Source organism: Lissotriton vulgaris, chromosome 8 (genome assembly GCF_964263255.1).
Source record: "Lissotriton vulgaris chromosome 8, aLisVul1.2, whole genome shotgun sequence".
In the NCBI taxonomy this organism is placed as follows: Eukaryota; Metazoa; Chordata; class Amphibia; order Caudata; family Salamandridae; genus Lissotriton; species Lissotriton vulgaris.
In genome coordinates, this window is record NC_141696.1 from 742,118,305 (window position 1) to 742,146,257 (window position 27,953).

General features: G+C 44.4%; 1 protein-coding gene across 1 annotated transcript in view; it reads left to right on the plus strand.

Moving 5' to 3' along the window:
- The window catches only part of UGGT2 (UDP-glucose glycoprotein glucosyltransferase 2), a 1,432,652-nt gene that overhangs the window by 1,173,192 nt on the left and 231,507 nt on the right, over window positions 1-27,953 (plus strand). The window contains exons 30-31 of the mRNA XM_086936163.1: window positions 7,227-7,311; window positions 18,173-18,258. Coding sequence (XP_086792289.1) covers window positions 7,227-7,311; window positions 18,173-18,258 — 171 coding nt within the window. The remainder of the gene's footprint in view (window positions 1-7,226; window positions 7,312-18,172; window positions 18,259-27,953) is intronic.

The following is a 27,953-nucleotide window of genomic DNA, read 5'->3' on the forward strand; positions in this document are numbered from 1 at the left end:
GCGAATCTCTTGAAATTATTGGGTTCTCACTCAACCTGTCAAAGCACACCTTATTCTTTTGCAGAGGCTCCCCTTCAATAGAGCCATCCTGAATATTGCGCACTTTCTGGCCTTTCCCCTGGACCACCGAGTCCAGGAAATTTGGTCTATGTTCCTGATATTTCAACCTTTGTCCTAGTTTTAGTGAGTTTGTATCAGCGGCTTCTTGGCCAGCTAGCATTATGCATCCTGCTCGTTGACCATGCCAGATGGCACATGGGAGCTCTGCAGTGGGGTCTAAAATCTCAGTGGTTCCAGCACCATGGGAACCTGTTAGATGCCATCAAGGTGTTGGAGGATACTGTAAAAGATCTGCAGGGGTGACTGCTCAACTGCATTGGGACCAGCAGCAGAACCCTCTCCCTACCCCACCTAGAGTTGACGATGGTGACAAACACATCATTACTGGATTGGAAAGGCAATCTGGGAGAGATGGAGATCAGAGGAGTCTGGTCTCCACTGGTGGCCCACCTCCACATTAATTTGCTGTAGTTGCTTGCATTTTGATGAGCTTTGATGGCCTTCTTGACCACTATCAAGGAGAGTGGGTTCAGGTTCTCATGGACAGCACTACTGCTATGTGATCCTACAACAAACAGGGGTCTTGTGCCAGGCGGCTCTACACCTCTGGAACGGACTGATTTGTCAGGGCAATTCCCTGGTGGTACACCACCTGCCAGGATCTTTGAATGCCAGGGCACAGGAACACAGCAGATGACACCTGGCAGATCACAAATAGCACTTACTCTAAGTGATGCCACAGGATGTCATCCAGCAATGGGGAGAACTTTGGCTTGATCTTTTTACCACCACTGACAATGTGCCATGTCAACACATTTGTGCACTGGAGTTCCCAAAATGGCTTTCCTTGGAGACTTAGTCCACATGGAGTGGGGTACGGACACTGTATGCTTTTTAGCCACTACCTCTCCTACCCTAAATTCTGAAGAAGATCAGGCATGGTTGGGCCCAACTCATCCTAGTCACTCCAGACTGAGCCAAAAGTGTGGTACCCGGAACTTCTGTTTTTGAGCATCAGTTCTACAATCAGGCTGTTGCTTCAGGGGGACCTTCTGTCGTAGCAGCAGAGCAGGGTCTTCACCGGGCCAACACAACCTGCACCTCCATGCGTGGATTCTGTTTGGCAACAATTAATTTCCTTTGAACTCCCTCTTAAGTCATGGTCATCTTATCAACCAGGCGCCCTTCCACAAAATTTATGTATGGTGGGCGCAGGGATAGGTTTGTGGCTTGGTGCGGTAGCCGTCAGATTAGCCCTTTTCAGCCCAAACGTATTGGTATTTGTTTTGTCTTTGGCCCAGGGAGGATTTACAGTGTGCACTGCTAAGGGTTAAGTGTCAGCCATTTTGGCCTTTTTACATTTGCTGGACCAGCTGTACGTGTTTACATCACGGATTGTGGTGTGTTTCCCTAATAGTTTTAAACATAATTCTACCTAGTCCTTTTGGATGTGATAGTGGGACTTAAATCTGGTTCTCAATTTTCTCATGTGTACCCTTTTTGGACCAATGCACAGTTGTCCATTGCCCCTCATCAGCTTATAAAATGCTCTTTCTAGTTGCAATAACATTCGCACACTGGGTAAGTGAGCTTTAAGCCCTCTTAGTCCAGCCTCCTTATACCACCTACGTTCCAGACAAGCTGGTGTAAAGGACCTGAGCAGCCTTACTACCGAAGGTGGTGGCACCTTTTCCGTCAGTCAAGCCATCGCTCGCCTGACCTTCTTTGTGTCGCCTCATCCCTCAAAAGAAGAAGAGAAATCCCAATTTTTTTACATCAAAAGAGCATTAACTTTTGGTTGAATGACGTTTCAACGCATTCCGTTGCTACGCATGCCTTTTCCATGCATGCGTACCAACGTGAATGCCTTTCCCACTGATCTAGCGCTCCAACTAAAATACTTTACAAATGATGTCATAATCCACTATCACACTTACCAATCAATAGCAGGCCCATAAGAAACAATAGAGCAGCTGAATCATGAGGTGAATGGATCAATTATGTTGTTATTGATGCTAGCTACAATAAACAAGACCAGCTTGTCATTTTAAAAGTTTATTTTAAAATTCATAATTGAATAATCTTTATTAACTCTCTTTATTAGAATCAAACATTTAGTTTTATTAATTCAGTTAAATGCATTAAACATTGGCACAAAGATAACTGTCAATTCAGCATTGCTCAAAATAATGAATCAAGAAAAACATAAATCTTATTCCCTAAGTTAGCTTTCTGACCTGAAAGGGAAACAAATTAATAAACAGTAGAATGCATACAATCCAAAGGAAATCGGACAGCACTTCGCCCTCAGGAAACAGTCAGCCCCAATCCCTTCAAGAGAGCCAATTTTATATCATTTTTGCTCTCAAATTTAACTAAATGTATTTTCCTTTTAAAGGTTCAGCACTCTGATTGGTTGATGGCTGTCAGGCCACCAAAATCACTCCTTCCAGAGGTCAATGCATTATTGTTTATTCTCATGGAGTGACATGACCTCCGTACTTTGCAACATTTTAAAAGTTGCCTTTCTAACTTCCACCAAAGCTCGGCAAAATTATGCCTGCCACTTCCTCGGCCTTGTAAAAAGAACATCCAGAGCAGTTCATGAAAAAAGTCTCTTTTGTTAGAGCCACAGTCTTTTTCAAAGTTTATGTGAAAGTAAAGTTCCATGGAATATTTCCAAGATGACTGCACTTGGCTCCAACTCTGCTCACGTACAGGCCGACCAACTTTTCTTCAGAAACAGAGGCTAGGCCTCAAACCACTCTCGGGCTATTATTTAAACAAACACAAAAAGAGTGATTAATTCAGGTAAAGCAAACCCTTCTGTACCACCCAACCCTTGCTAATTATTAATTAACCCACTAATAAAAGACATCTAGCAAAAGAAAACAAATAAAGCAGCACATAAAATATCTACCATTCTTCATGTAATCCAGCTTTATGTTTCTGAAAGAGTAAAAAGATGATTAAATGATACACAGACAGACAAACACAACATAGGACAAACATGTAAGCACATATAAAAAAGCACATGCCATGAATAATCTGCTTCATATTAATAGTGACAAAGACAATAGGACAAACATGACAAACAAAACAATATTAATCACAAGTTACAAAACAGACTTGCAAATGCAACAAGAGCACATGTTATTAATTCCCTCGTGATCATGTATGGTGCAAACTTAATCTAGGTTGATTTAATTAAACAAATCATGCAACAGCTCATTAATAAATTAGTTCATGTTATGGGAGATTAAATCCACGAGTCAGAATAAAATATTTTCTGAAGCTCGCTTCATCAACTCCCTCATCTGGTGATTTTAAAATCACCAAACAACACCCAAAAATTTTAGAATTTTTTCACCCATTTTGGAGACAACACACATTGAATTCTCTCGATATTAGTCTCCCTAAACCCCTGTTTCAGCTGTCTGATCATCTCTTTCAAACGGAACCCTTCTCATTTCCTCTAACTCATATTCCTTTTATTGTTCCTTTCTGAGTTTATAAATCCTTCTCTTTTCTTTCTGATGCTTCCTCCTCTTGTGGATCAAACAACTAATTTTTAGCAGCATTATCACTATAATAATGACAATTACTGGATAGAGCACTTTGCCTATAATTGAACTGCCAAGTTCAGAAAAACAATCTTTAATAGCCTCCATTCTCTTTCCAATTTTCTCTGTAAAAGTTTCCTCCTCCATGGGTTCTATTTCTTCATGGAAATGTGTGATGTTTTTACAAGTAACTCTATATCCCGACTTTTGTCAGGTATATAAGTACAGCAATGTTGGACATGCAAGACCCCACAGACTCCACCCTCTTTTGCAAGCAGGATATCTAAAGCAAGACGATTCTGCATAACCATACTTCTGGTAGCAACAAGTTCTGTGCTAACCAATTGAAAACCACTTGCAGTATCAGTTGACAACCTATCTACAATTGTGGAAACTTTTCTAATTTTAATTGAATTCATTGTAATTCCCACCATAGGAATAACAGCACCAAAGAGGTCTCCCAAAATTTCTGAGAAACTTTCTCTTTTGTATCTATTCAGATTAAGATGTTCACCGAATTCAAAAGTACCCTTTTCATTTCTGTCAACATGAAAAAAATTTGGAAAGACCAGGCCAAGATAACATGTCCCATACCAGTGGTCTGGAAGGCTAAAATATGCTTTATTACCAGAGATAAAATAAATCCCAGGAAAAATTGGATCCTTCCCACCTTTAAATCCCCATCCCCCTGTGATACGATATGTGATTAATTCAGGTAAAGCAAACCCTTCTGTACCATCCAACCCTTGCTAATTATTAATTAACCCACTAATAAAAGACATCTAGCAAAAGCAAACAAATAAAGCAGCACATAAAATATCTACCATTCTTCATGTAATCCAGCTTTATGTTTCTGAAAGAGTAAAAAGATGATTAAATGATACACAGACAGACAAACACAACATAGGACAAACATGTAAGCACATATAAAAAAGCACATGCCATGAATAATCTGCCGCATATTAATAGTGACAAAGACAATAGGACAAACATGACAAACAAAACAATATTAATCACAAGTTACAAAACAGACTTGCAAATGCAACAAGAGCACATGTTATTAATTCCCGCGTGTTCATGTGTGGTGCAAACTTAATCTAGGTTGATTTAATTAAACAAATCATGCAACAGCTCATTAATAAATTAGTTCATGTTATGGGAGATTAAATCCACGAGTCAGAATAAAATATTTTCTAAAGCTCGCTTCATCACCACGAATATCCTTTACCTCGACAAATGCCTTTACCACGCATACCTTTACAACGATTTTCGTTGTATAACTATGCAAAATTATATACTCACGGTTTTTCCTTTCTTTCTATGGACGGACTTCTCCTTTATCTTTCTCTGTTTTATTTAGTCCTTTTTCAATTTTTTTTTTAAATGCAGTACGTAGACCCACGTATGCCATTATGTTGTTTGTCATGCTCCTCGCCCGAAGGATAAGAAGCACAGAAGAGCTTTGAGTAGGTAAAATGTTTCTTTTTCTTGGGGGGGGGAGACCTCCCCAACACCCCTATTTTATTTTTACCTTTAACTCACATTCCTTTACTACATATCTCGTAGTAAAGGAATGCGTGGTAAAGGTCATACGTGGTAACCACGCATGCGTTGTAAATCATGCGTGGTAAGTGTATGCGTGGAAACGGCCGCATTGTAGTGGCCGTTTCCCTTTGGTTGCTACCTACTTGTGGTCTAATAATCTACTCACCGTTATTTCAATTTTCTTTATAAAGGTGCGTGTGTGTCTTTGATTAAAGGTGAATGCGTAGTATAGAATTGCCAGACCTAGGATTCCATCATTTGAGCTAAAGTCAGTGACATAACAAGGATAACACAAATCCAAGTGAGTTTATGCTACTCTCCCAACAATGCTCAGTAAAACAACATATTACCTTTTCTAACTGCAGAGCATGTTTATAGTGGAACTGTGGTAATCTCGCCCCTCAGAACATTGATAAATGATAGAATCTATTAAGTACATTTATTGCAGCCGTGCAACGATCTTGACAGTTTGAATTGGGCAATAAGGTTTTTTATATTTGTCACGATGCTCCTGTAAATGTATAGAACAAATTGCACGGCTACAGGTTTGTGCCTTTAGATGTTCCTGGAATCCCAGAAATTGTCAGATGCAGGCAGCGGCATAGGTGGGTTTGCCAGCACCCGTGGTAAGGCAAGTATTGAGCCCCCTAATCTGTGGACCTTTAGCACTTCCTGCAAAATTCTAAGGGGCGTAAAATGTTATAAGAAATTTTGCTCCCCAAGAAATTTGCGCCCGGGCCAGTCGCTCCTGTGGCCTGCACACGCTACGCCACTGGGTGCAGGTAAGAAGTACAAGAGATACTCAAAAAGCAGGTTGCAAAAGTGTATAGAAAGTCTGTGCAGTTGTAGAGTGAGCAAACGGCGAGGTAATCTGAGCAGAATGACTTCAAATAACACACACGACTGCAGAATGAGGGCCCCCGGGGGAAGTGAAGGTCGCAGACCAGTCTTCCCCCGGGGCTATTCGCGCGATGGCCGGAAGGACAAGGTGTGGGAGGGTTTAGAGGATTGGGGAAGGGGCGGGCGTTAGGAACACATATAAAGTGTCAGGAGAGGAGGATCCAGCCTCTTCCTGACATCTTAGCACCACCGGGGGGATTAGAAAGAAAAAGTTTGTCCACCCACCCACCCTACAGGTTACTTGGAGGGTTTGGGACTGGAGCGGTCTTAGCATGCCAGTTTACGGCAGGTTGCAGAGTAGCAACGTTACGGTACTTTGGAGGGGTGGTGAGTCACATACGGGCAGATCCACCCGTCAGGGAGGGAGAACGGTACACGGGTGACTGATAGCAGGGTGTGGGAGGCAATGAAGGCAAGTCAACAGAGGATGCTTGGAGGGCAAGTGAAGGTGAAAATGGGGAGAGGAAGGAGGTCACCGAGTGAATGGGGAGGAGTCAAACAGGTGAGATGGTTTTGAGAAGGCTGAACGGAGAATGTCGGCATGGGATGGGAAAAGTTTTTTCTTACAATATGTACTGTTAATAAAGTTAAATGATTGCAACCTTGTCCTAATAAAATGGCCTTTTACGCTTCAAGTAACAGCGTGGAGTGGAGTTATTGCGGGAAAGGTGAATGGCATCATACTTAAGATCTGCTGGGTGGCGAGTGCCAAGGAGGCTGCCAGGGACCTCGGCAATGTACTTGTTCACCTTGTAGACACCTATGTCTCCAAGCATTTGCTAGATTGTCATTACATCCGCTGTACATCCAACAGCTGAAAACCCAATATTCACTTCTGTGCCCAAAAACTTGCAGTGCCGTGGAACCACATGAGGGCACTTTTACGTGGCCTGTTGGGAGTTCAGATGGTAGAGACCGTCACACAGCAGCCCGCTGTTCATATAGAAGTCCGCTTCTTATATGAAAGAGGGAAAGAGGGGTCTTCTTTTATACTTGGGTGAGGAGGATTGTGGGAAACAGCCGTCAAATTAAAAAACGTGCACATATTGACTGCCAGTTTTATTTCAGGTGCGCTCTCGCCGTGGAGTTGAACTTTGCGTTTAATGTATTTTTTTTCTCCTCCCCGCCCCCCCCTCCCCCCTCGTTTTTTTTCCACAGACACACCGGCACGGACTCAGGAGCAGACCACCAAGACGTCGTTGTCGTGTTAAACAGCTTAAAAAACCAAATTATCAAAGTGCAGGTACTGTTTGTGAATTCTTGTTGTTCATGCGCGGACAAAATTTGAAGGGCACTCAAGGGATGGCTTGTGAATAGCCATCTAGGCGACCCCACGGACATACTCATGGTTTCTTGGTCATTATGTGCTGGTGCTGCGCTTGGGTACTCTTCTTAACACATACTCTTTACTGTGGTAGTAATAATTCTGTATTGTTTTGGTAAAAATATCATATAAAATAAATATATTAAAACAACAGGCACTCAAATACAAGAACCGGCTCTATACATGCAAGAAGCAAAATTAAGTTAGTCACAATTCAAACTCTTATTATCAACTTTTGCATTCGCCTACAGATTTCTAGATGTAAAATTTAGAAGGTAAAGTGTGTTTGTATTTGAAGCAGTAAATAGTTCTTGTTTCAGCCTTGATAAACATCAACTGATAAACATTAACTGCAGTAGCCTTGCTCCGTATATATAGCACTGGACATAAACATATGTTCCATAGTTTCCTTGTTTTTACCACAACGCGTGCCCGCTGAGCATTACATGATAGACCCTACCAAGCCCCTCAAAGTATTTAAAAAGGAAAGAGTAAGCTAAACTTCAGAAAATCCATATTAGTTTTAGTGGTGACATTTGAATCTGAAAATTGTTGCCTACACAGTGTATATATGGGTGCTTTTGGTTTACTGTTGTACATGAGTTAAATGTGGAGTGGTGTGGCTCACTGGTTAGAGGCGGCAGACCCGGAGGCAGAGGACAGCCTGGGACCAAGGTTTGATTCCCGACGCGGCAGGGTCTTGGGCCATGGTCAGCGGACTTGATAATTCTCGCCTCGGTGCCCACTCCAACCATGGTATATGAAAAGGGGTCCCAGTTAGCACAAAATCAAAAAGTACTGACTCAGAACTCATAAAGTGAACCATATAAAATTTCATAAACACAAGCTTAGAGAGATGCTATTTAATAAAACATCCTCATTAGGCAAAATAATTACAATCTCTTCCAACAGAACACTTTTTTTAGAAATTCAAAAAACATGCCTAGGACACAGGGCGTGGGAAGGAAAGAAAGGGGAAAAAGGGGGGAAAGAGTGCAGGATAGTGCAACAAATCAAATTAGTCATACAAATAGGTCGTCTGTGGTCTCATCCATATTTCACATTGAGTGCCACATTAGACATGTATACATTGTCATATATCAATTCGTATACTTGAGAGCCTATCCTGTTATCAATTTGCACAGTCACCAATGATCCGTTGCTAACAGGTGGGAGCAGACAAGGGCGTGTCGACGTTTCGACCCCAAATGTGTAGGCGACGCTATTGCCCTACGGCGGGGTCTTCCTCAGGACAGACAGTGTTGGGGTGTGGGGGTGGTGTGGGAGGGCACAAAAAGGACGGTGGTTTCCGTGACTCCGTCTGATGTAGAAGGTGGGCCGAGGGCTCCTGATGTAAAAGAGAGCGTGAACCTATTCACGCTAATGCTCCGTTGTGTCGTTTTTCAGAAAAAAGATCCACTGTTACACAAACCGAAAAAAGGCTTCCATTATTTAGACAGGGCTCCGGAAGGGAACTTCGTAGGGCGGAAAGAATCCCCGTGTTATTTTTATCTTTTACACAAAGCATTAGAAGCTTCCATTATTAAGGCGGGATCTGTTCCACGTATTAGTCCCGAAAGAAGCTTAGAGGGACGGAATGAATCTGTACTGTGGAGAGCTACTCTGCGTGTCTGAGCAAACGCACGGGCATCTCAGCGCGAAATGCAGAACGCCGAAAGCGCCGGGGATGCTTGCCTTCACATTGGAGATGCCCAGGAGGGACCATCTCACAGGGAAAGCCAGGATCGGTTCCCCAGCGGTATACAGCGCCGGGACGCCCCTTTGCTGGGGCAGTTGTGCGCTTTACAAGTATACGACATTTAACATAACATTGTACATGAGTTGATAACATATCCATTACATATCAACTCTCTCTCTCGTGTTAAGGTGTGTGATAGGCATTTCTAACTGCAGACGCCTCAGAGAAAAACTAAAATAGCCAAAGGTTGTTGATTACCCAGAATTCCATGCTCAACAGAATTTAATTCCCATGTCAAACCTTCAGTGTATCCTGATCTGGCTTAAAGTGACCTTTGCCTGAAAGGAAAACAGCTTTTGTGTGTATCCAATATTGCATCATCATCATCATAGGCATCATCTAAAAGCAAGAGCGATTTCTGAGTGTCCCTTTGAAGTCTGGCTGGTTTGAGAAATTTATTGCGACGTCATCCAGCAGATGGCCCCTTTAAAGCACTTTATTACCCATATCAAAAGCTGTTGGTCTGCCATAAGATAGCAACCCGTCAGTCATAATTCCACATGAATCCTCCCTTTTGCAGTAGAGCCACGTAGGGTCAGAATTCTACAAATAAACTGCTGGGCCACCGTATCCAGTTGCTTATTTATAATACCAAAAAAACATCTGATGCCCCATACTACAGAATTAAATTACCTTTAATTTTAAATACAGTTAATGCTTACCCTATTACATTCCTCCTTAAAGTTAATTAAAACATCTGCGGGCCATAGTTACAGATGCACACCAGAGTTTTACATTTCTTGACGTGAGGCTTCATAACAAGCAAGTCATCTGTCAGGTCAGAATGCCTCAATATGGATATTCATTGACCTGCTAATTGTGCTGGTTATTTATGTACCAGACAACTTTGTTTTAATTTTGTAGTAAAAAAGGCCAGAACCTTAGTTTTGGTCCAAGCATTGGACTGCATATTCTTCTGATTAAAGGTCTATAATATTCTCAGCCATCTTCAGTGCCTATATGTGTAGTGGCTACTAAGACTAAATCATCTTCGTGAGTTAAGCTTCGTAATCCAACCTTACCTGATTTTGGTTGGCGACTGTCCATCCATTCTAATGCCTTTACTGGATTTTCCATGTAAAACAGAATTACAATGGAACACAAACTGGAGCTTGCTTTAGCCCGTTTGAGTTTGTGATCGAGAGCCATTACTTAACTTTACCCTCTCACAAAGATTCTTTGTAAATTTTTATTTTTTTTATTTCCACAGTTCAGACACAACAATTGTCAATACAAATCAAATACACAAAATAAGTCCGGGAATGCAAATCTTACAAACCAAGGCTAATACAACCAATATTAAGAGTCCGATAATCAAATAAGATGACTGCTCGTAAATCATACATACTAATCATGAATCAAATATCAATGTCAACTGTTCATAAAATCAAGTGTTCATATCGGCCAAAATAGATCCCAAATCTTCAACCCTAATTTACGTTTCCTCGCCCCCTTTATTGAATATAAGCTAAATTCCAGGCTGGCTAGTCGATACATTTTCGCCCTCCAGACTTCAAACCTTGGGGCCTCAGGGCATAGCCAGTCCCCCGCAATGCATAAACGGGCCACAGTCATTGCAACAAATAAAAACAGTCTGTGTTTGTACAAAATACTCCTTCTTGTAACTAAATGCCCTATCCCTAGAAGCATCAAGGCTGGAGTGATGTGAAATGTAACCCCTAAAATAATAGATAGAAAATTTTCAATGACCCGTAGAAACAAATTCAATTTAACACAACTAAAAAAATCATGTTCTATATCAGCGTTTTCCCCCCCCACAACGGAAACATTTGCCATCATAGCGATTACCCCACTTTTGCATCTGTGCTGGTGTATAATATTGTCTGAATAAAGTTTTAAAAATTGAACTTTTAGATTTGCTGACAAGAGAGCTTCCTTTGATCTTATAAGTGTGTCTTCAATTACTATGTCAGATTCTATTTCTCCCAATATCACTGACCATTGTGATGTCTGTTTCTCCACATCATCCTTTTTACACAAAATTAATATTTTATACAACACTGCTATTTTGCTCTGTGACCTAATAGCCTCAATCAGAGGATTAGAAGTCAGTTTTAATTTCCTTTTTAACAACAAATCACGTACTTGTAAAAACTTGAAAAACTGTGACTGTGGTAAATTATATGACTTTACCAGATCTCCGAACTGTTTAATAATTCCCCTCTGATCATCTAACTCTCCTAACAGACCTATTCCTCTATCTTGCCAACCCCTCGCAGCCCTGTCACCAAAAATAGATGGGAGCAGTTTTGTCACGTTCAAAGGAGTGTAGTAAGAAAGAGCTCCTAGGTCTATTAGTTTCCGTACTTTCCTCCATGTTTTTATCGCTGCATCCAAGATCTTGAACCTGGTTCTTTTGAAATACCTCAATTCGATTTCCCGGAATAAACTGCGATTAGCTTCAATTCCTAAAACTAAGTAGAAGATGGAGCTACTTGTTGTTTTTGTTGTATTGCCCTCATCCGGTCCACACAATAATACAGCCATTTTTTGTAAAAAAAACAAACATAATAAAACAGGACAAAATCAGGTACTGCTAGACCACCCCTTACAGTTGGTAATGACATAAATCTCATGGTTCTTTGAGGTTTCCCAGGGGCCCATAAAAATTTAGAACAAAGTGCCTGTAGCTTCTGTAATTGGATTGACGAAATTTCTACTGGCACTGCTCTAAATAGGTATAATACCCGCGGTAAAATATTCATTTTTAAGATGTTCGCTCGCCCAATCAGAGTAAAGTGCAGCCTCCCCCACCTCTCCAGAGAGTCTGCAATATTACTACATAAAGATCCCCAATTTGCGTCTACTACTGCAGTCATTGAGGACCTGATCTTCACCCCCAAGTACGTAGCTTCCAACACGACTCTTGGATCATTTAATACCACAGTATCAGTACACACAAGTTGCGTCTTCGTGACATTCAGCTTGTATCCCGACATCTGACCAAATTTCCCAGCCAGCCGTTCAGTCTCCGATATTGCGGTAGCCCGGTCCTCTGATGTTATTGCGATGTCATCCGCATATGCTAATATTGTATAGGGGATACTACGTACCACAAAAGGCTTAATTAACTGACTTCTGGAGAGCATTACGATAAAGGGGTTAATATATAAAGCGAAGAGTAGAGGAGAGCAGGGACACCCCTGTCTCGTGCCTCTAGTAATCTGCGCTATTTCTGAGGTTGATCCCATTAATGCTATTCTCGCTACAGGTGACACATATAGAGAGCTTGCAATGCTGTCATAAAACTTTTTCGAAAACCCATACTTTCCATTAATGACCATAAGTACTGCCATTCTACACGGTCAAACGCTTTTTCTGCGTCTAGCAAAATCAGCCCCAGTTTACGCCTCTCTACCTCCGCTATGTCAAACAAGGTAATTACTTTATTAATGTGTGCCACCGTCCCCCGGCCGGGTATAAAGCTGTGTTGGTCTTGGGATACCAGGGAGGATATAACTTTAGAGAGACGGTTGGCTAAAATTTTTGAGTATATTTTTCCATCACAATTTAAGAGTGATATAGGGCGGTATGATCCAGGTATCTTTACATCTTTGCCCTTTTTGCTAAAAACTACAATTGTAGCTCTGTCCCACGTCTTTGGTGCTAACCCAGTTTGAGCCCCCCTAAATGTAGCCAAGATCATCTCTTTTAGATGGTCAAAAAAAAAACTTATATATCTCCCCGGGTAGCTGGTCGGGGCCCGCAGCCTTTCCCATCACCAACGTTTTCACTGCATTTGTTACCTCTTCCAGCGTTATTGGGGCATCCAACATATCCGCCGCTGCTAAATCTCATTTTAGGAGGTTCCCTAGCAAAGTCGGTGTTGATTCCACAAACCCCCCTTGCTGGGTAGTATAAAGGTTGGTATAAAATTGCTGAAAAATAGCAAAAATCCCTTTTGGATCAGACCTTAAAACCCCTGTATTGTCTTTTAATGCAGCAATGTTACGACTAGCTTCCTTCATATGCAGTTTAAGGGCTAAGGATCTTCCAACTGATTCACCAAATTCATGACATATTTTCCTCTGAGTCAAATACTTTCTTGCTATCTCCCTATCCCAAACCCCCAAAATTTTGGCCCCTTTTTTAGCAACCTCATCCTCTAAATTGACAATGTTACCCTGAACAGCAATGCCCTGCGTCAATTTCTCCTCAGCCAATTGCAGATCGCGATAATACATCTCCATCTCTGTTTTTAATTTTTTGTTGTTGAGAGAAACCAAAGCTTAACACCTCCCCCCTGAAACACGCTTTAAAAGTATCCCACACAATACTAATGCTAGCTGAATCCCTATTGTAAAAAAATTCCTTTAGCCACCCTGACATATGCTCTATAAAGTTATCATTCACACATAACTTCCGGTCAAAGGATAATTTTTAATTTTAAATCAAAAGTACCTTATGAATGCCCCCACAATTGCTGCTTTGCCTACAGCCGCCTCCATCTACTCGAGGAAAGGCAGAACTATAGTCTAAAAGCATGTATAAAGCTTGCTATTACTTTTTTTTTTTAAGCTCACAATAAAAGAGAGTTAATATTATAGTTTATTGAACATTTGTTTTGAAGAACCAGTTGTGAGCAATGTATAAGTCGCTTGCTGTCCCTGGTCCAGTGTTCTAGTTTTTTAAGCATTATGTTTCATAACATTTTCCATATGGCATCGAACAATGCAATTAGATAATAGTTACTCGGCTCAGCTACTTGACTCTTTTTATAGATTGGCTGTAACATTAATTGTTTTGACAGTTGATGGAATTGTACCATGACTCAGTGCATTATTGTAGAAAGGAGTAAACCCTTGTATCAAGCCCTTTCGATCCTATTTAATCATAGCAATTGAAGTTACTTTGAGACCTGAAGACAGGGACATGGGACCAGAATTTATGGTTGTCAGTACTCTAACTTTAGCTATCAATCTTTTTTAGCAGTTTCTCTAATAAAATAGCATTCTCAATTTTGTCTAGGCCAGCATATACTGTTTTTGTGTAGGACTTCATGTTCCAAATGCATCACGTGTAACTCTAGACTCGCTTTGTATGAGCCAGTATCCTAGCCAACCAGTTTCCAAAAACACTTGATTTCAGTTTATATAATGGCTGACCTCAGTTTTTAACATGCCAAGCCAGGACTGAAATCATTAACTATCTTCTTGTTTTTTTTTTTTAAATCTCAAATCTCTCCTATTTCCTACCATTGTTCTAATGGTTTTTGATGTTTTTCCTCTATTTTGACATAATCCTTATATTCTACGAGCCCACTGAAACCCGATTTCTAAAGTTTGTTCATTCTTCGCCAGAGATCCTGCTTGGAATGATCAGAATCTGAGATCTGCATAACCCCCCCCCCCCCACACACACACATTGTTCAAAAGATAAACATCCTTCGTGTTTATCCTTATCGGAGCACACGTTCTAGTTACGTCAAGATAAACCAATTGAACATGTGTCAAGGCCAATATATCTTTTAAGTCACCTGCCAGTCATCCCCCACAATTGCCACAATACATTTCCCTCGTGGCCCTATCATAAACAGTAGCTCATTATTCCAAAAGTAGAAACTGAGGCTGGCAGTGTCCATCCTCATCACAGTTTACTGGTTATTCCAGGGTCAGTAGCTCCTCATGAAAGCACACGTTTGATCCCTTAAACTGTTGGAAATTCAAAAGCTAAGTCTTAGAAAGGTTCTCTTACATATCCTTGTATAGGCAGGTCAAATATCCTTTATCTGTATCCCTTGGTTTTAATTCCATTTTGCTATATGAATAATTTTCGTGACCATTTGTTAGCATTTTTCTATGGTGTGGCTATGATTCAATCATTCTTGACATGTTACTAGCTGTTTCTATCTTGTGGGTTCAGATTAGCTGTGAAGTGAATCTAGTCTGATGGTGGATATACTCAAGAGACTTTGATTACTCTTGTTGTTGTGTTAGTCTGGAGAAAACAGACTATATAATGTGCTCTAATTGGGAAAAAGTTTCAGGAGTTCACCCTCTTCGTCAGCAAATAAATGATAGATTCGAGAATAAGAGTATGCATAATAACCTTCAGAATGTTTCTTATATTTTCTATTTCCCTTTGTGGCATCGTTTATTTTAAAATGTGATTGCTTGAGGGGAGGAGCCAAGATGGCGACCGGAGCGGACTTGTAGGCTCCCGGCTCCGCCAGCCCGTTACCGCCGCGCCGTGATCCTGGCACGAATCCTGAAGCACTTCAATAACAGCTGAAAGACGGCGCGGCGCTGATCCCGGCGGTGTGCTCCTGATCTCTTGACTTGCCCGGCGGCCGGAGATATCCGTGGTAATGCCCGCAGCCCTGGGAACCCGTCTGCGCAACAGCCCTTTGCCGTCCCCCGGAGACCTGATGGCGGCGGGGAGACCTGAGCGGCGCTGACGACTTAACACCGGTGGGGACTTCACGAGGCACCGTTTGTATAGCGACGACCACGGCGATTGCAGAGGGAGGCCAGGTGCGAGCGCTCGTTGAGCGGGGGCACCCTATTGCAGCTGATCCTTTGTCTGGGGCAGGTACGGGCGGAGAGCGCTGCCCGGCCATGTTGGATGACCTGTGCTTGCCTGACCCCGCGCCTCGCTATCCCCTTGGTACGGGGCGCCTATCTGCGCTGGGTGCTTCACTAGTGCCGAACTTTGCAATATTTTAGCCCCGCAGGGACGCTCGCCTGGGCCATGACTATCCTGTGATTTCCCCCGTACTTTCGCCGTGTTGGCTTGATTGAGGCTCCGAGGAGAGGGGGAGGGCGTCCGTCCCTATCGCTGGCCTGTGTTGTCCTGCCTGCGATGGGGTCCGATCCCCGAATGCCTCCCTTGGGAATTGAGAGCCGGGGGATTCAGCCTGCACTATCCTTTAAAACCCTCCTGACTGCTTTGCACGATCTCCGCGCTGATATGCGCCAGGGCTGCCAAGTGCTGTGGAATAAGATGGACGACGTGGTGTCGTCGCTACGACAGGACTACGAGATACTGACCCCGCCGACTCTACCCCCACCTCTGCTTGCACCTCAGGGCAATACAGTGTCCCCTTCTGCCGACTTGGCGGAGGTGCCCGTTCCCAAATTTACTATCGCCCGAGATTGCCTGCCTGCTGCCTCTACCAGAGATACTTTGTTTCTTCTATCACCGGAGAGTGCAACGTTGTTGAAATACCCGTCGCGAGTACCTTGGGACATATTTTACTCATCGTCGACCTCATTACCGGCCCCTGGGTGGTGTCTCCTGACGCTGACCTCGGAGAACTTGTACGTTCTGCAGTTTCCCAGGGTACACACTACTATGGCAGACGGAGGTATTGTTGGATCCCGACGGCCATTTTGTGGTTCTGCGACACTCTCACTCTCTCAGTGGCCATATTGTTTCCCAGCTTTGCTGTGGCTTTGCCTGGTGGGCTTCCGACGTTCGGGGCAGGGCTGATGACTTTTTCCTTACTGGCACTGACTGTCCGCCTGTTTGTGACCTCGGACTGGACTACTTGTTGAGGTGCTGATTGTGCATTCAAAGAGACATTTATCTACTTTGTATTGTATTCCTGTTCGGTGCGCTGGACTCTCCTTGCACCTCGTGTCGCAAGTATTGTATTGTATCATTTTTGGTCCCCTGTTGTTTTGCGGGCGGGTTGCTCGGGGGCGAAAGTTGCGGTTGGTGGCTACTGGGCCTGTACTAGACTAGCCGGGGGGGATCCGGACCGAAACACTAGCAAGATGTAGGGGTTGTGGATGACTGGGAGTCCCGGGGTTCTGGTGTTGTAGTGGCTCCTCCCCGCTTCCTTCTTTTTGGGAGTGGTAGATCAGCTCGTTCTTTTCTTCCTCCCTATATTTAAGTGTTATAGTATTTCACTTTTCGTTTTCTTCCTTTACTTTTACTACATTTCGGGTTCTTTATGGGGCGACAGGCACATTGTCGGGGGGGTAGGCCGTAGCCTCCGCATTGGTGTAGGGTGGGGGGGTAGATTTATTTTTCTTATTTAGTTCTATGGGCCTTTTTCTCCTTTTCTGCGCTTTCTTGTACTGTTTTCCTTTCTGGGTCTGTGATAGAGGATGGTTGGGAGTGGGTGGCGCTGGGAGTGGCACAAGCTTAGTTCCTGTCGCCTGTTTGTTTTTCTATTGTATTGCTACTCTGATGGGATACTTCACGCAATCGTTGCTATTATTTTTGCTGCCTACTCATGTGGGTTCTAATGTACGGGCTCGGATCTCCTTTGTACCTATCCTTTATCGTTTTCTGTTTAATTTGAAAAAACCTAAAAAATTAACCTTCACTCCTCCTTCCCCCTGGCGACATAATTTTCAGTGTAACTGTTTTCAATTGTTGCTATATCTCCTGATGCCATTGGGGGGACCGTAATGTTGACACCTGCGCTCACACGTTTTGTGGCCGGCCGGTTGGTTGTAGGCCCGTATTTGTCTTTCTGCAATATGCGCAATAAAGGTTTTCAAAAATAAAAAAAAAAAAAAAAAATGTGATTGCTTTAATCAGTTTTTACCCTACTGTTGTAGTTTGTTTTAATTCTGTGTTATGTTGATTTCCTACTTTGTGATGCAGCACAATTGCACCTCAGATGGTTTGTTTTGCACTTCACTGGAACCCACAAAGTTTTAAAACACTAAATATAGACAATTTGAGGCTGCTGAGGGAGAGGCTTCGAATATTTGTTATAAATTCGGTTGAATTTTCACTCTAAGATCTAGAGCTTGGAGTAAAAAAAAATATATATATATATATATTTTTTTTTTATTTTTTATTTAAATCAGGCATCTTGATTTGTTATACCTGCTTCACATAAATCATCTCTTTCATTCCCTCTTCTACCCTTTTAAAGGCGTCCATTGAAATCTATCGGACAGCATATTAGGACAACAAGCTAGTGACATGAACTGAGACTTGGAGAATGTGTTAATTAATGCTGTATGATTGATATATATATAATGACTGCTACTCAAGAATATGTGCTTAATGTTTATCCTTTTCCCGTTCTACCTTTAGGTACAGAAAAAGCCAGATAAAATAAAAGAAGATCTGCTCAGTGATGTGAGTGAAGACAAGGCTGGAGTATGGGACTCCATAATGAGGTAGATCTGTTTATTTGAAATATTACATTTGCAAAAATCAAAAAACCTCTCTATTGAGCATGAGCTCGAAACGTAATGCAACATTAACTGTTTATGGCTAGCATTATCCAAGAACTTCTGATTTTACATATATAATATTCTTACTTATAGAGGCTTCCATCCAGTCCTCTTCATCGATTGGTCTAATTTGTCGTTCACATTTTCCTTCTGCACACTACAGCGTACAGCATGGGGCAGTGGGTCAGCCCACTTTATCCATTGGCTGTATTCACAGCAATTGACCACATTCTGCTGTATTACAAGGAGCACATCCACACACACAGCCAGCTCCAACAGCAGTAAAGGTTTGCAAAAACCATCATAAAACAAAACAAGCTTAGACAAAGACAAATGGTTGCAGCCAGGTTCAGACAGATTGTCTTGCCAGTACTTGTTTTAACTTTGGAAACAACAGGAAAGAAAAAAAGAAAGAAGCAAGCATTTGCATCATTTTCACAGCTTGAAAACCCCCAAACGGTCAGGTATGCGCCATTTGATTTCATCCTGATATTGACGCCCAACATTGCACACCAAGTGAAGCTTCCTTTGAAGGGAGAGTCTGTGACCAGTGCATCACCTACCATCAAACCTCTCGGCCGTAGAAGAAAATCAAGATAAAAGGAGGAATGATGAGAACTTTAGAAACCATGTAAAAATGTATATCATTTATACTACTCTGTGGTCCAGTAACATTTTTACCATTTCAAAATGACCCCAAATGTTGCACCGTTTTCCCCGATACTTATGTGATATTTGGGTTATTGTGACATGCGCTTGGGTCTGCCATAAATGTTAGCACTTATAAGGAATTGATTTTTATTTTAAATGACTTCCATTTAGCTTTCAAGAGATGGAAAATAGACCACTTCAGTGCAAGTCAATTGGATTATTAATGTCTTCCACCTTTTTTTCTAAACCTTCCTCTTCTCTGTTCCCAAATGTCGGCATGTATGCTCTGCAAGAATCCTCCAATCAGAGCAAATGGTACCATTCTACAGTCCATGAGTTACAAGCTAGGCTGTAAAAATCAGGCTGAAAATGCATTTTGAGTTGAAGAAACAGTGAACACCCGATCTGTAAAATACCAACCATTGTTGCCAAGTTTCCAATGTGCTTATGCGTGACATTTTCCCTCTCAGTGTGCTTATGTGTGACATCTCAGTGCCGTATGGATGACACTTTGAGTGACATTTCATAGCTAGTTGAACAAAGCAGTTTAAAAGCTGAATTAAACCAGCTGAAGCGCTCCTGAAGTGCTCATGCAAGGGCTCTAACCAACCACTTTTCTAATGTGACATGAGCTAGCTTTCAGCTACGGTACATTACTAAATACGCTTTCTACTGTGTACCTCTGGGCCCTGCTCTGGTGATGTTGTACAGGAAGGACAATGTAAGACAGTCACCAACCGGTCCAAACGAAACACACATAAACACACGCAGCAACAGTCAATGAATGCTTCAAAACCAGTAGCGGCTGATTCCTTCGTGAGGTTAGATTACATATTTGTCCCCAGGGGGCTAGTACACAGAGTGTTGTCAGCTGATATTATGCCCAGAAGCCTGTCCGACCACTCGCCCGTTGCCCTTACATTCCAAATTGGACCAGGGAGGCAGCCACTTCGATGGCGTATGTCGGGGTGGCAGCTGCAGAAGGAGGACTACAGGGAACATTTGACCAAGGAGAGAGATAATTTTCTGGTGGCAAATGTGGGGTCGGTCGAATCGCCAGCGGTGCTTTGGGAGGCATTGAAACCCACGCTGCGGGGGGTAGATATCTCATCGTGTGTGGCGGCGCGGCCGGAGCGACAGCGGGAACTGGTGTGTCGAGAGGCGGAAGTGGAGGCGCTGGAACGAAGGGGTAGAGAGGCAGACGGCGGCCAGGCCAGACGGCAACTAGTGTTGACTCAGCAACAATATGCAGCCCTACTGATGGATGAGGCCTGTCCGGCTTGGCTGGCAACACGTAGATGGTCTATCAATGGGGGACAAATCGAGCAAGATGCTCCACCGCCTCTGTCAGGGCACCCTGCACGCCCAGCCCCTGTCGCATGTCCTTGATCCTATGGTAGTGCCGATTCTCGAGCCCCCAGCTATTGTAGAAAGCTTTGCGGCATATTATGAGAACCTATACGTGCCAAAAGAATGTCTTGCAGCGGCGGCGGTCATTACGAAATTTATAGATGACCTTCCCCCTAAGACCGTCTCGGATGAGGTGCGGACCAACTTGATAGGCCCCTGTTGGATGACGAGTTGGGTACGGCCCTGGGGTAGTTGAATCCCGGGAAGGCTCCGGGCCCTAACACTTTCCCAGTGAGTTTTCAAAACTTTTTTTGTACAGCTGGCCCCACATTTTCGGCTGGTGGTGGAAGAGGCGCTGGAGCGCGGCTTGCTTCCCCCGGATTGGAAAAATGCGGAGGTGGTGGTATTCCTCAAGCCAGGTAGACCTCCGGAGCAGCACACGTCATACCGCCCGATCTCCCTCCTCAATGTGGAGGCTAAGGTTTTGGCCAATAGGCTCAAGCCACACATCACCACGCTGATACACCCAGACCCGGTACAAAAGGGGGTGGTGATGGACGGAGCATCTGAATCAATCAAACACTCACACCCAGTCAAAAGATCTGGGTTTAATCCATCACCGTTCTTTAGCCCACTCTGCCACCCCAGTTCAGACATGGCTATATGCAAATCAGTCTGACCCTGTGCCTCATGGGAACAGTCCAGCCCGGTACACCCAGACCAGGCCAGATTTATGCCTCAGAGGGCGACTCGCCATAATATCAGGCGCGTGCATGTTGCTGTATCGGCCTGTGGGCGGCTTAGGGAGCCAGCAGCGTTACTGCTGGCCGACATGGATAGAGCCTTCGATTCCCTGAGCTGGGTGTACTTGTTTGCTCTGCTGAAGAAACTTAATTTTGGGCCACGCTTTTTGACCTATTTGCAGCTGCTCTACACTGATCTAACTGCTTCGGTGCGGGTGGCAGGAGCGATTTCTTGCTTGTTCTCCATCTGGCGGGACACGCGCCAGGGCTGCCCCCTTTCCCATTTTTTTTTTTGTGCTAGCCATTGAGCCGCTGGCGGCCTGGGTGCGCATTGATGCCCAACTTCGGGGGTTTGAATGGGCGCCGGGCGTCACAGACAAAATAGCACCTTACGCAGACAATGTCTTGTTCTTTCTTACTGCTCTGGACAGGTCGGTCCACGGCTGTTGTGTATCCTACAGATCTTCGGGGAGACCTCTGGATTGTACATGAAACCATGCAAGTCCATGCTGTGGGTTCTGGGGTGTGCATCGAGGGTGGGAGCATGGGCATCATCCCTTCAACTGGCGATGGGGGGGCTGAAGTATTTGGGGGTCTTTTTGTCAGACCTTGTCAGTGAACGCAATCTGGTCCCGGTGTGGGATCGAACGCAAGAAGACCTCAAGGTGTGGTACCGCATGCCCTTGACCATATACGGTAGGTCGGCTATCTTCAAGATGGTGGCGCTTCCCCGTCTCCTATATCGCTTACAGAACCATCCCTACCAGATTTTACCCCGATGGTTCCGGCAGGTGAATTCAGCACTGGGAGGGTTCTTGTGGGAAGGGGGCGTGGTTAGGGTGGCCCTACGTACCTGTTTTTTATCTACCTAAACCAGTGGTCTTGCTACCTCGGATGTTCTCTCCTATTACCAGGCTGCACATCTGTTGGTTCTCAATGAGTGGTGGTACGGGGACAGAGGGGACACCGCCTACGCGGTTGAACAGCAGCTTATGGGCACCAACTCTCTGCACATGCTATTATATTCGGCACCGCGGAAGCTTCTGCCCCTGGCCACGCGAGTGGTGTTACATATCTGGAGGCAAGTCCAGGGCAGGATTGGATAGTGGAATGTCTTGACCCGGGAGACTCCTCTTTGGGGCAACGGGCGTTTGCCACAGTTGGCGGCCTTGCAGGGTTTCCGGGGATGGGACTCTATAGGTATTTCGGCCCTGGGGGACGTCATGACAGACCTGACACTTAAATCGTTCCAGGAGTTGCAGGACGAATATGGGATGCCACGTTCCCAGTTCTTCCGATACTTGCAGTTCTGACATGCTCTGGCACCTAGTCTGGAGGGTCTGGAGTCTCTCCCAGATTTTAGCCCCATAGAAGGGAAGGTCTTTATGGGGGAAATACCGTACCGCAAGATCTCTCGCATATACCAGACATTGGTAATTCACTGCTCCACAAACCTGCAGAGGCTAAAGACAGCATGGGAGGAGGATGTAGGTGAACTGGAGGAGGAGGACTGGGCAGAGGCCTTAGCGAGCCCGCGGGGGCGGCTATAGCCACGTGCCTGCGGTTGATACAATTCAAATACCTGCACAGGGTGTATTTTACCAGAGTACGGTTGTGGAGGGCAGAAATGATCGGATCACCCGAATGTCTCCGCTGTCGGCGGGTGCACTTTTGCACACAGTCTGGAGTTGCCTCTCACTGTCTCGCTTCTGGAGGGGGTGTTTTCCTGCATGTCTGAGGTATTGGGCTGAGAGCTTCCCTACACGCCGCGCCGAGCCCTGCTACATGTTCTGGAGGGAGTTGGGGGCAATAGGTATGAGCGTCACTTCCTGTTACTAGGTCTCACGTTGGCAAAGAGGGATATTGCCAGGGCCCGTCACTGGCTGCCTGGAGAAATGGGATGGATTTTTGAATGGGCTCGAGCAGCCGGTCTTCATTGCCAGGGGGTGCCCCCGCAAGCACTATAGAATTTGGGAAAGGTGGGCAGACTACCGGGGACTAGATTTAGATCCGCCTCCGGAAGGGGATGTTCGCTTGCCGGATTGATGGGTGTGTGAACTCCGGACTGTGTTGGGTGGCTGATGGGCTTGTTGTTTTGCTCCTGAGGTATTGTACTTTTTTCTGGTGACATGAGCGCAATCGAGAGGGGGGGGGGGGCGTTGTTCTAATGTGGTTCATTCATTTTCAGAAATGTCATTTTATTTGCATAATTGATGTGTGCAGTAGTCTCCGGGATGCGGAGCTATGCAGTTTATGTGAACCATGACTAATAAAACCTGTTTTTTTTTTTTTTAAAAACAGTAGCGCCTGCTACCGCGCCCGGTTGGTGGGCCAGGTGGCTGGGGGGGACAAAAGACACTTACCTGTGATGGCCGGCCGCTGCCTCTCCCCTGACCTCTTCTCCCGGTCTCCAGTCTGCAGCAAGATGCAGGAAGCAGCAAGAGGCACCCTCCTCGCCTTCCAATAGCCAAACACAATGCTCTATTGGTCTGAGCACTGTGGATCGGCTCTCAGCTAGGGAATGGGGGCCTGAGCATGTTCTCCATACAGGCTGTAGTGCAGCCTGTATGGAGAAGATGCGAAGTGTGCATGAATGTTTGGCTGGCCCCAGAACACGGTCAAACAGTCATGTGTACTTAGGGGTGGGCAAACTACTCCTCCCCTGCTCCTCTGTCGTCGGAGCAGCCCGCCCCGAAAGCTGACAGAGCAGAAGGAAACATAAAATTGTAATAACGAGTTCACGTTATTATCATTTCATGTTTCATTTACTTCACTGCTGTGAAGCAGTGAGACTATGCTCCTCCCCCTTAGCAGATGAGCTGCCTCTTTTAAAAATGTGGGCCTTGATATTCACCGATGAGGACTATTCTCACATTCCTCCTTACCTCTCTTATTCCAATCTTCTGTTCTGCCATTCTAGATCTTTCCTTTCTCCAGCTTCTCCCTTTCATTCCTTTGCTCTTCTTCCTCGGTTGCTCTACTTCTCCAGCATCCTTTCCTCGCTGTTGTCTCTTTTATCTCTCCGATTGCCTCTCCCTCCTTCTTGTCTCACCCCTCTTGTCTCTCTATTCCCCTCTCCCTTATTTCATCTGTTTCTCTTCAACTGCACCCATCTCCTTCTTCTATGCGTTTTTTTCCATATCTTCCCCTTTTGCCTCAGGAAGGGTTAAAACCCTTATAGTCACTAGCTGATAACACTGGATCTACGAAGAGCACGCAGAAAATGCTAATGAAGGCGTGGTACAGCAGTTTATATGTTATACTCACACACCTAACAGGCCTACCCAAAATATTATCGCATTTGTGGCTGCATCTTTTTGTCCATGGTGAACAGATTTGGTATGCCCTACAAACGAATCATGGAAAGACTCTGAAAAGATGTAATAACCTAACTTCTATTTTAGAAGACAAAAAACTACAGCTGATCTTGCTATTTACCAGAAAGTACATTTCTAGAGCTTACTTACACCAATGTCATTTTAATACGCATTCGGAATCAAGACTTGAAATGATATTGGCAGGTTACGCACATGCATAGAAATGAGTTGTATCACTGTAGATTTCCAGCAAATGACTGAAGTACAAAAGAAGAGATGGGGAACTGTTAAAATAAATCAAGACAAAAAGTGCGCTTTGCGATCCTTTAACAGGAGCAAAGAGACTAAATTCCCTTACACGCGGTGATGAGAATCAAAATGCTCTGAACAGATATATAAATGGGAACTGACTTGAGATGTTGAAATGTCTCATGTGCGTTGCATGCCATCATCAAAACCATCATCGTCATCTTTATTTTGGTTCGAAGAACCATAAAAGTAGATAAGAACAAGTACAATAATTACAGAAATGCACAATGAAGTTTCAAGCTCAATTTGCTCATCAAAACAGTTTTCTATACATTCCATAACAGGGAAACAGTGGCTGGGGCCGAGCTCCCTAATAACTGTGTTCCTCCTAACCTTGGGTCCAGATGTTCCATTGAAGCACTGACCATGATTAAAGCTTTTATTGACAACGTGGTGAGTGCAGGGAGAGAACAGAGTAGCAGCCAGGTGTTTCCAGTTATCTATGCAAGTGTCATTTCTCCTACTGTCTTTGTTTACGATTTGTCCATTCTCCATCATGTTAAAGAAACGTTACTTCCAGCTACAGAAATGACTAGCATGCAAAGGTCAATGGTGGCCACACGCGTACCACATACCTTGCATTGTTGACAACCTAACAAGTGATATAAATTGAAGGCCAGTAGTGACATTTTTGCTCACTGATAAGTGTATTGATCGGGAAGTGTGCGCTTCGCCTTGTCTCCATGCTTAGTTGTAGGCCACCGCTGATAAAGGTTTACTTTAGCTGCTGGATAAACTCCTTCTTGAATTTTGAAGCGGGGGTAGAGGTGGGAACTGATAAACTGCGTCTGTAATGTACTCTGAGTGGGAAGACTCCTTCATAGTTAATGGCTTAGGAAACAAACAAAAAATACTGAGTGTCGCAGTCTTGTAGGTGCTTCCCAGCCCCTGACAGCTTCTCTTACCACTGCTTCTGTAGCTCACAAATCTGAGGTTTGTGTAGCTCGAAGGGGGGTGGCGGTATTTTACGTGAAGTAACGGTCTTTGTGGCTTGTTGAATGCCTGGACGAAGACACCTGAGGTGTGTTGCAGTATGCAAGCCTGTTGGAGTGGAGGCAACTTCAGAATGCTGTGATGCAGTTTGCGGCTTGCTGATCACAGCACCGAAGGACTCAGCTGGTCTTTGGGAGTCGCCTTGGCTCAGCTCTGCACTTCCGCCATGCCTACCCATGGTGAAGTGGTGGCAAACCAGAACGAAGAACTGAAAGATTGTGATATTCCTACATTGGTGGTCATTTCTTCACCACCGCCTCTGCAGAATAAAGCAAACTTGGCAAAACTGGAACTGTTGTCAGAGCCTTCACTATGGTTCCATTTCTCCAACCTCCACTTCCCTTATATAAGCATTGTTCCACTTCCAGGAGACTTGCAGAAGAGTTTTTGTGGACTGTACTGGCTGTGCAGAGTAATCCAATCAACATGAGTTTAAAATCCATGACAGGAGGGGCCTGCCAGCTACCCCAAGGCCGCTGATCTCACCCCAACAGCCTATGTGCCAGTGTTACAGATGAAAAACTTGAGTCAACCCCGCACAACTGCACCGGTGAGAGAACAAAGGCACGATTCAGGAGTCAAATGTACCTCCATGACAATCTTCACTGTATGTGGTAGACAAGAACAAAATGTGTTACTCTAACAGGCAATGAGTGACACTTGGCAGGACTGCCAAACGTAAACATTTTCCGTCTAACATTTTCTATCACAGCCTGTCGCAGATTCTTCTGGTAACATGTATCCCTAACTTTTCAGAGAAACAAGCGCACATATCCAACAGGCATGGGAAGCAGGATAATGAAGCGACATGCCCCAGACTCCAAGGAGATCATCATCCTGCTGCACTACGCGGAGGCAGAGGTTGTAACAGGTCGCTGCACCGTGTTGCCTAAGAGAGGTGGGCTTCTTTCTGATTCTTCTGCAGTTCTTCCCCAGGTCGGTATCATTACATTGGCTTTGTACCGGTCCTAGGATGCTTGATTCCGGTCCAGGAAAGACATGGCTTGGCAGTTCGGGCTGGACTGTTCCCATGAGGCATAGGGTCAAGGCTGATTTGCATGTGTGCATGAGTGCCATGTCTGAACTGGGGTGGTGTGGAGTGCAGAAAAACGATGGATTTAGGCCCAGATCTCTGTACTGGGTTGAATGTATGACATTGTTCTGCATTCTGTCCATCAACTGTTGTATTTGCAATTGTCACCCCGAGTGGGATGGGTATGCTCAGACGTGAGTCCCATGCTCTCCACACCACTGGAGTCAAGCTATCCTGGCTGAAGAAGGCTGATAGCCAGAAACAGGTCCTAGGATGCTTGATTCCGGTCCAGGAAAGACTTGGCTTGGTAGTTCGGGCTGGACTGTTCCCATGAGGCACAGGGTCAAGGCTGATTTGCATATGGCCATGTCTGAACTTGGGTGGTGTGGACTGCAAAAAAACGATGGATTTAGGCCCAGATCTCTGTACTGGGGTGAATGTATGACATTGTTCTGCATTCTGTCCCTCAGCTGTTGTTTTTGCAATTTTCACCCTGAGTGGGATGGGTATGGTCAGACGTGAGTCCCATGCTCTCCACACCACTAGAGTCAAGCTATCCTGGCTGAAGAAAGCTGATAGCCAGAAACCAGTCCTAGGATGCCTTATTCCGGTCCTGGAAAGACATGGCTTGGCAGTTCGGGCTGGACTGTTCCCATGAGGCACAGGGTCAAGGCTGATTTGCATATGGCCATGTCTGAACTTGGGTGGTGTGGAGTGGAAAAAAAACGATGGATTTAGGCCCAGATCTCTGTACTGGGGTGAATGTATGACATTGTTCTGCATTCTGTCCATCAACTGTTGTTTTGACAGAGTGTGGCCAATTGCCTGAATACACCTTCTTGTTCTGCCTCTGATTAAGAGACCCTATCAATATCACCGGGAATGAATGCTGGCTTCGATGCCTGTGTTGTCGTTTGCATTGGCTTTGCCTCACCACTCCTTTGCGTCTCCCTTGGCTCTGCCACTTTTGTTATACATGTGATCCACAACTTCTCATGATGACGTCATTAGAAATGCACACTTCCTCCGCACTCCAGTCTAGTTTATACATGCAGTCATTCGGTTGAGGGAATGTACAGGAACCAAACCTTTCGATCTATGTCAGTCGTTCTACAGGTGTTCTTGTTCGGGCTATGCTAAAACGTAAATTTTACCATTCTCCTTCAAGAATTTTGCTGTGTTTGCATGTTTTAATTATACATATGGCTATGACATGTATGGCGTTTCTGCTCCGGTTGCACG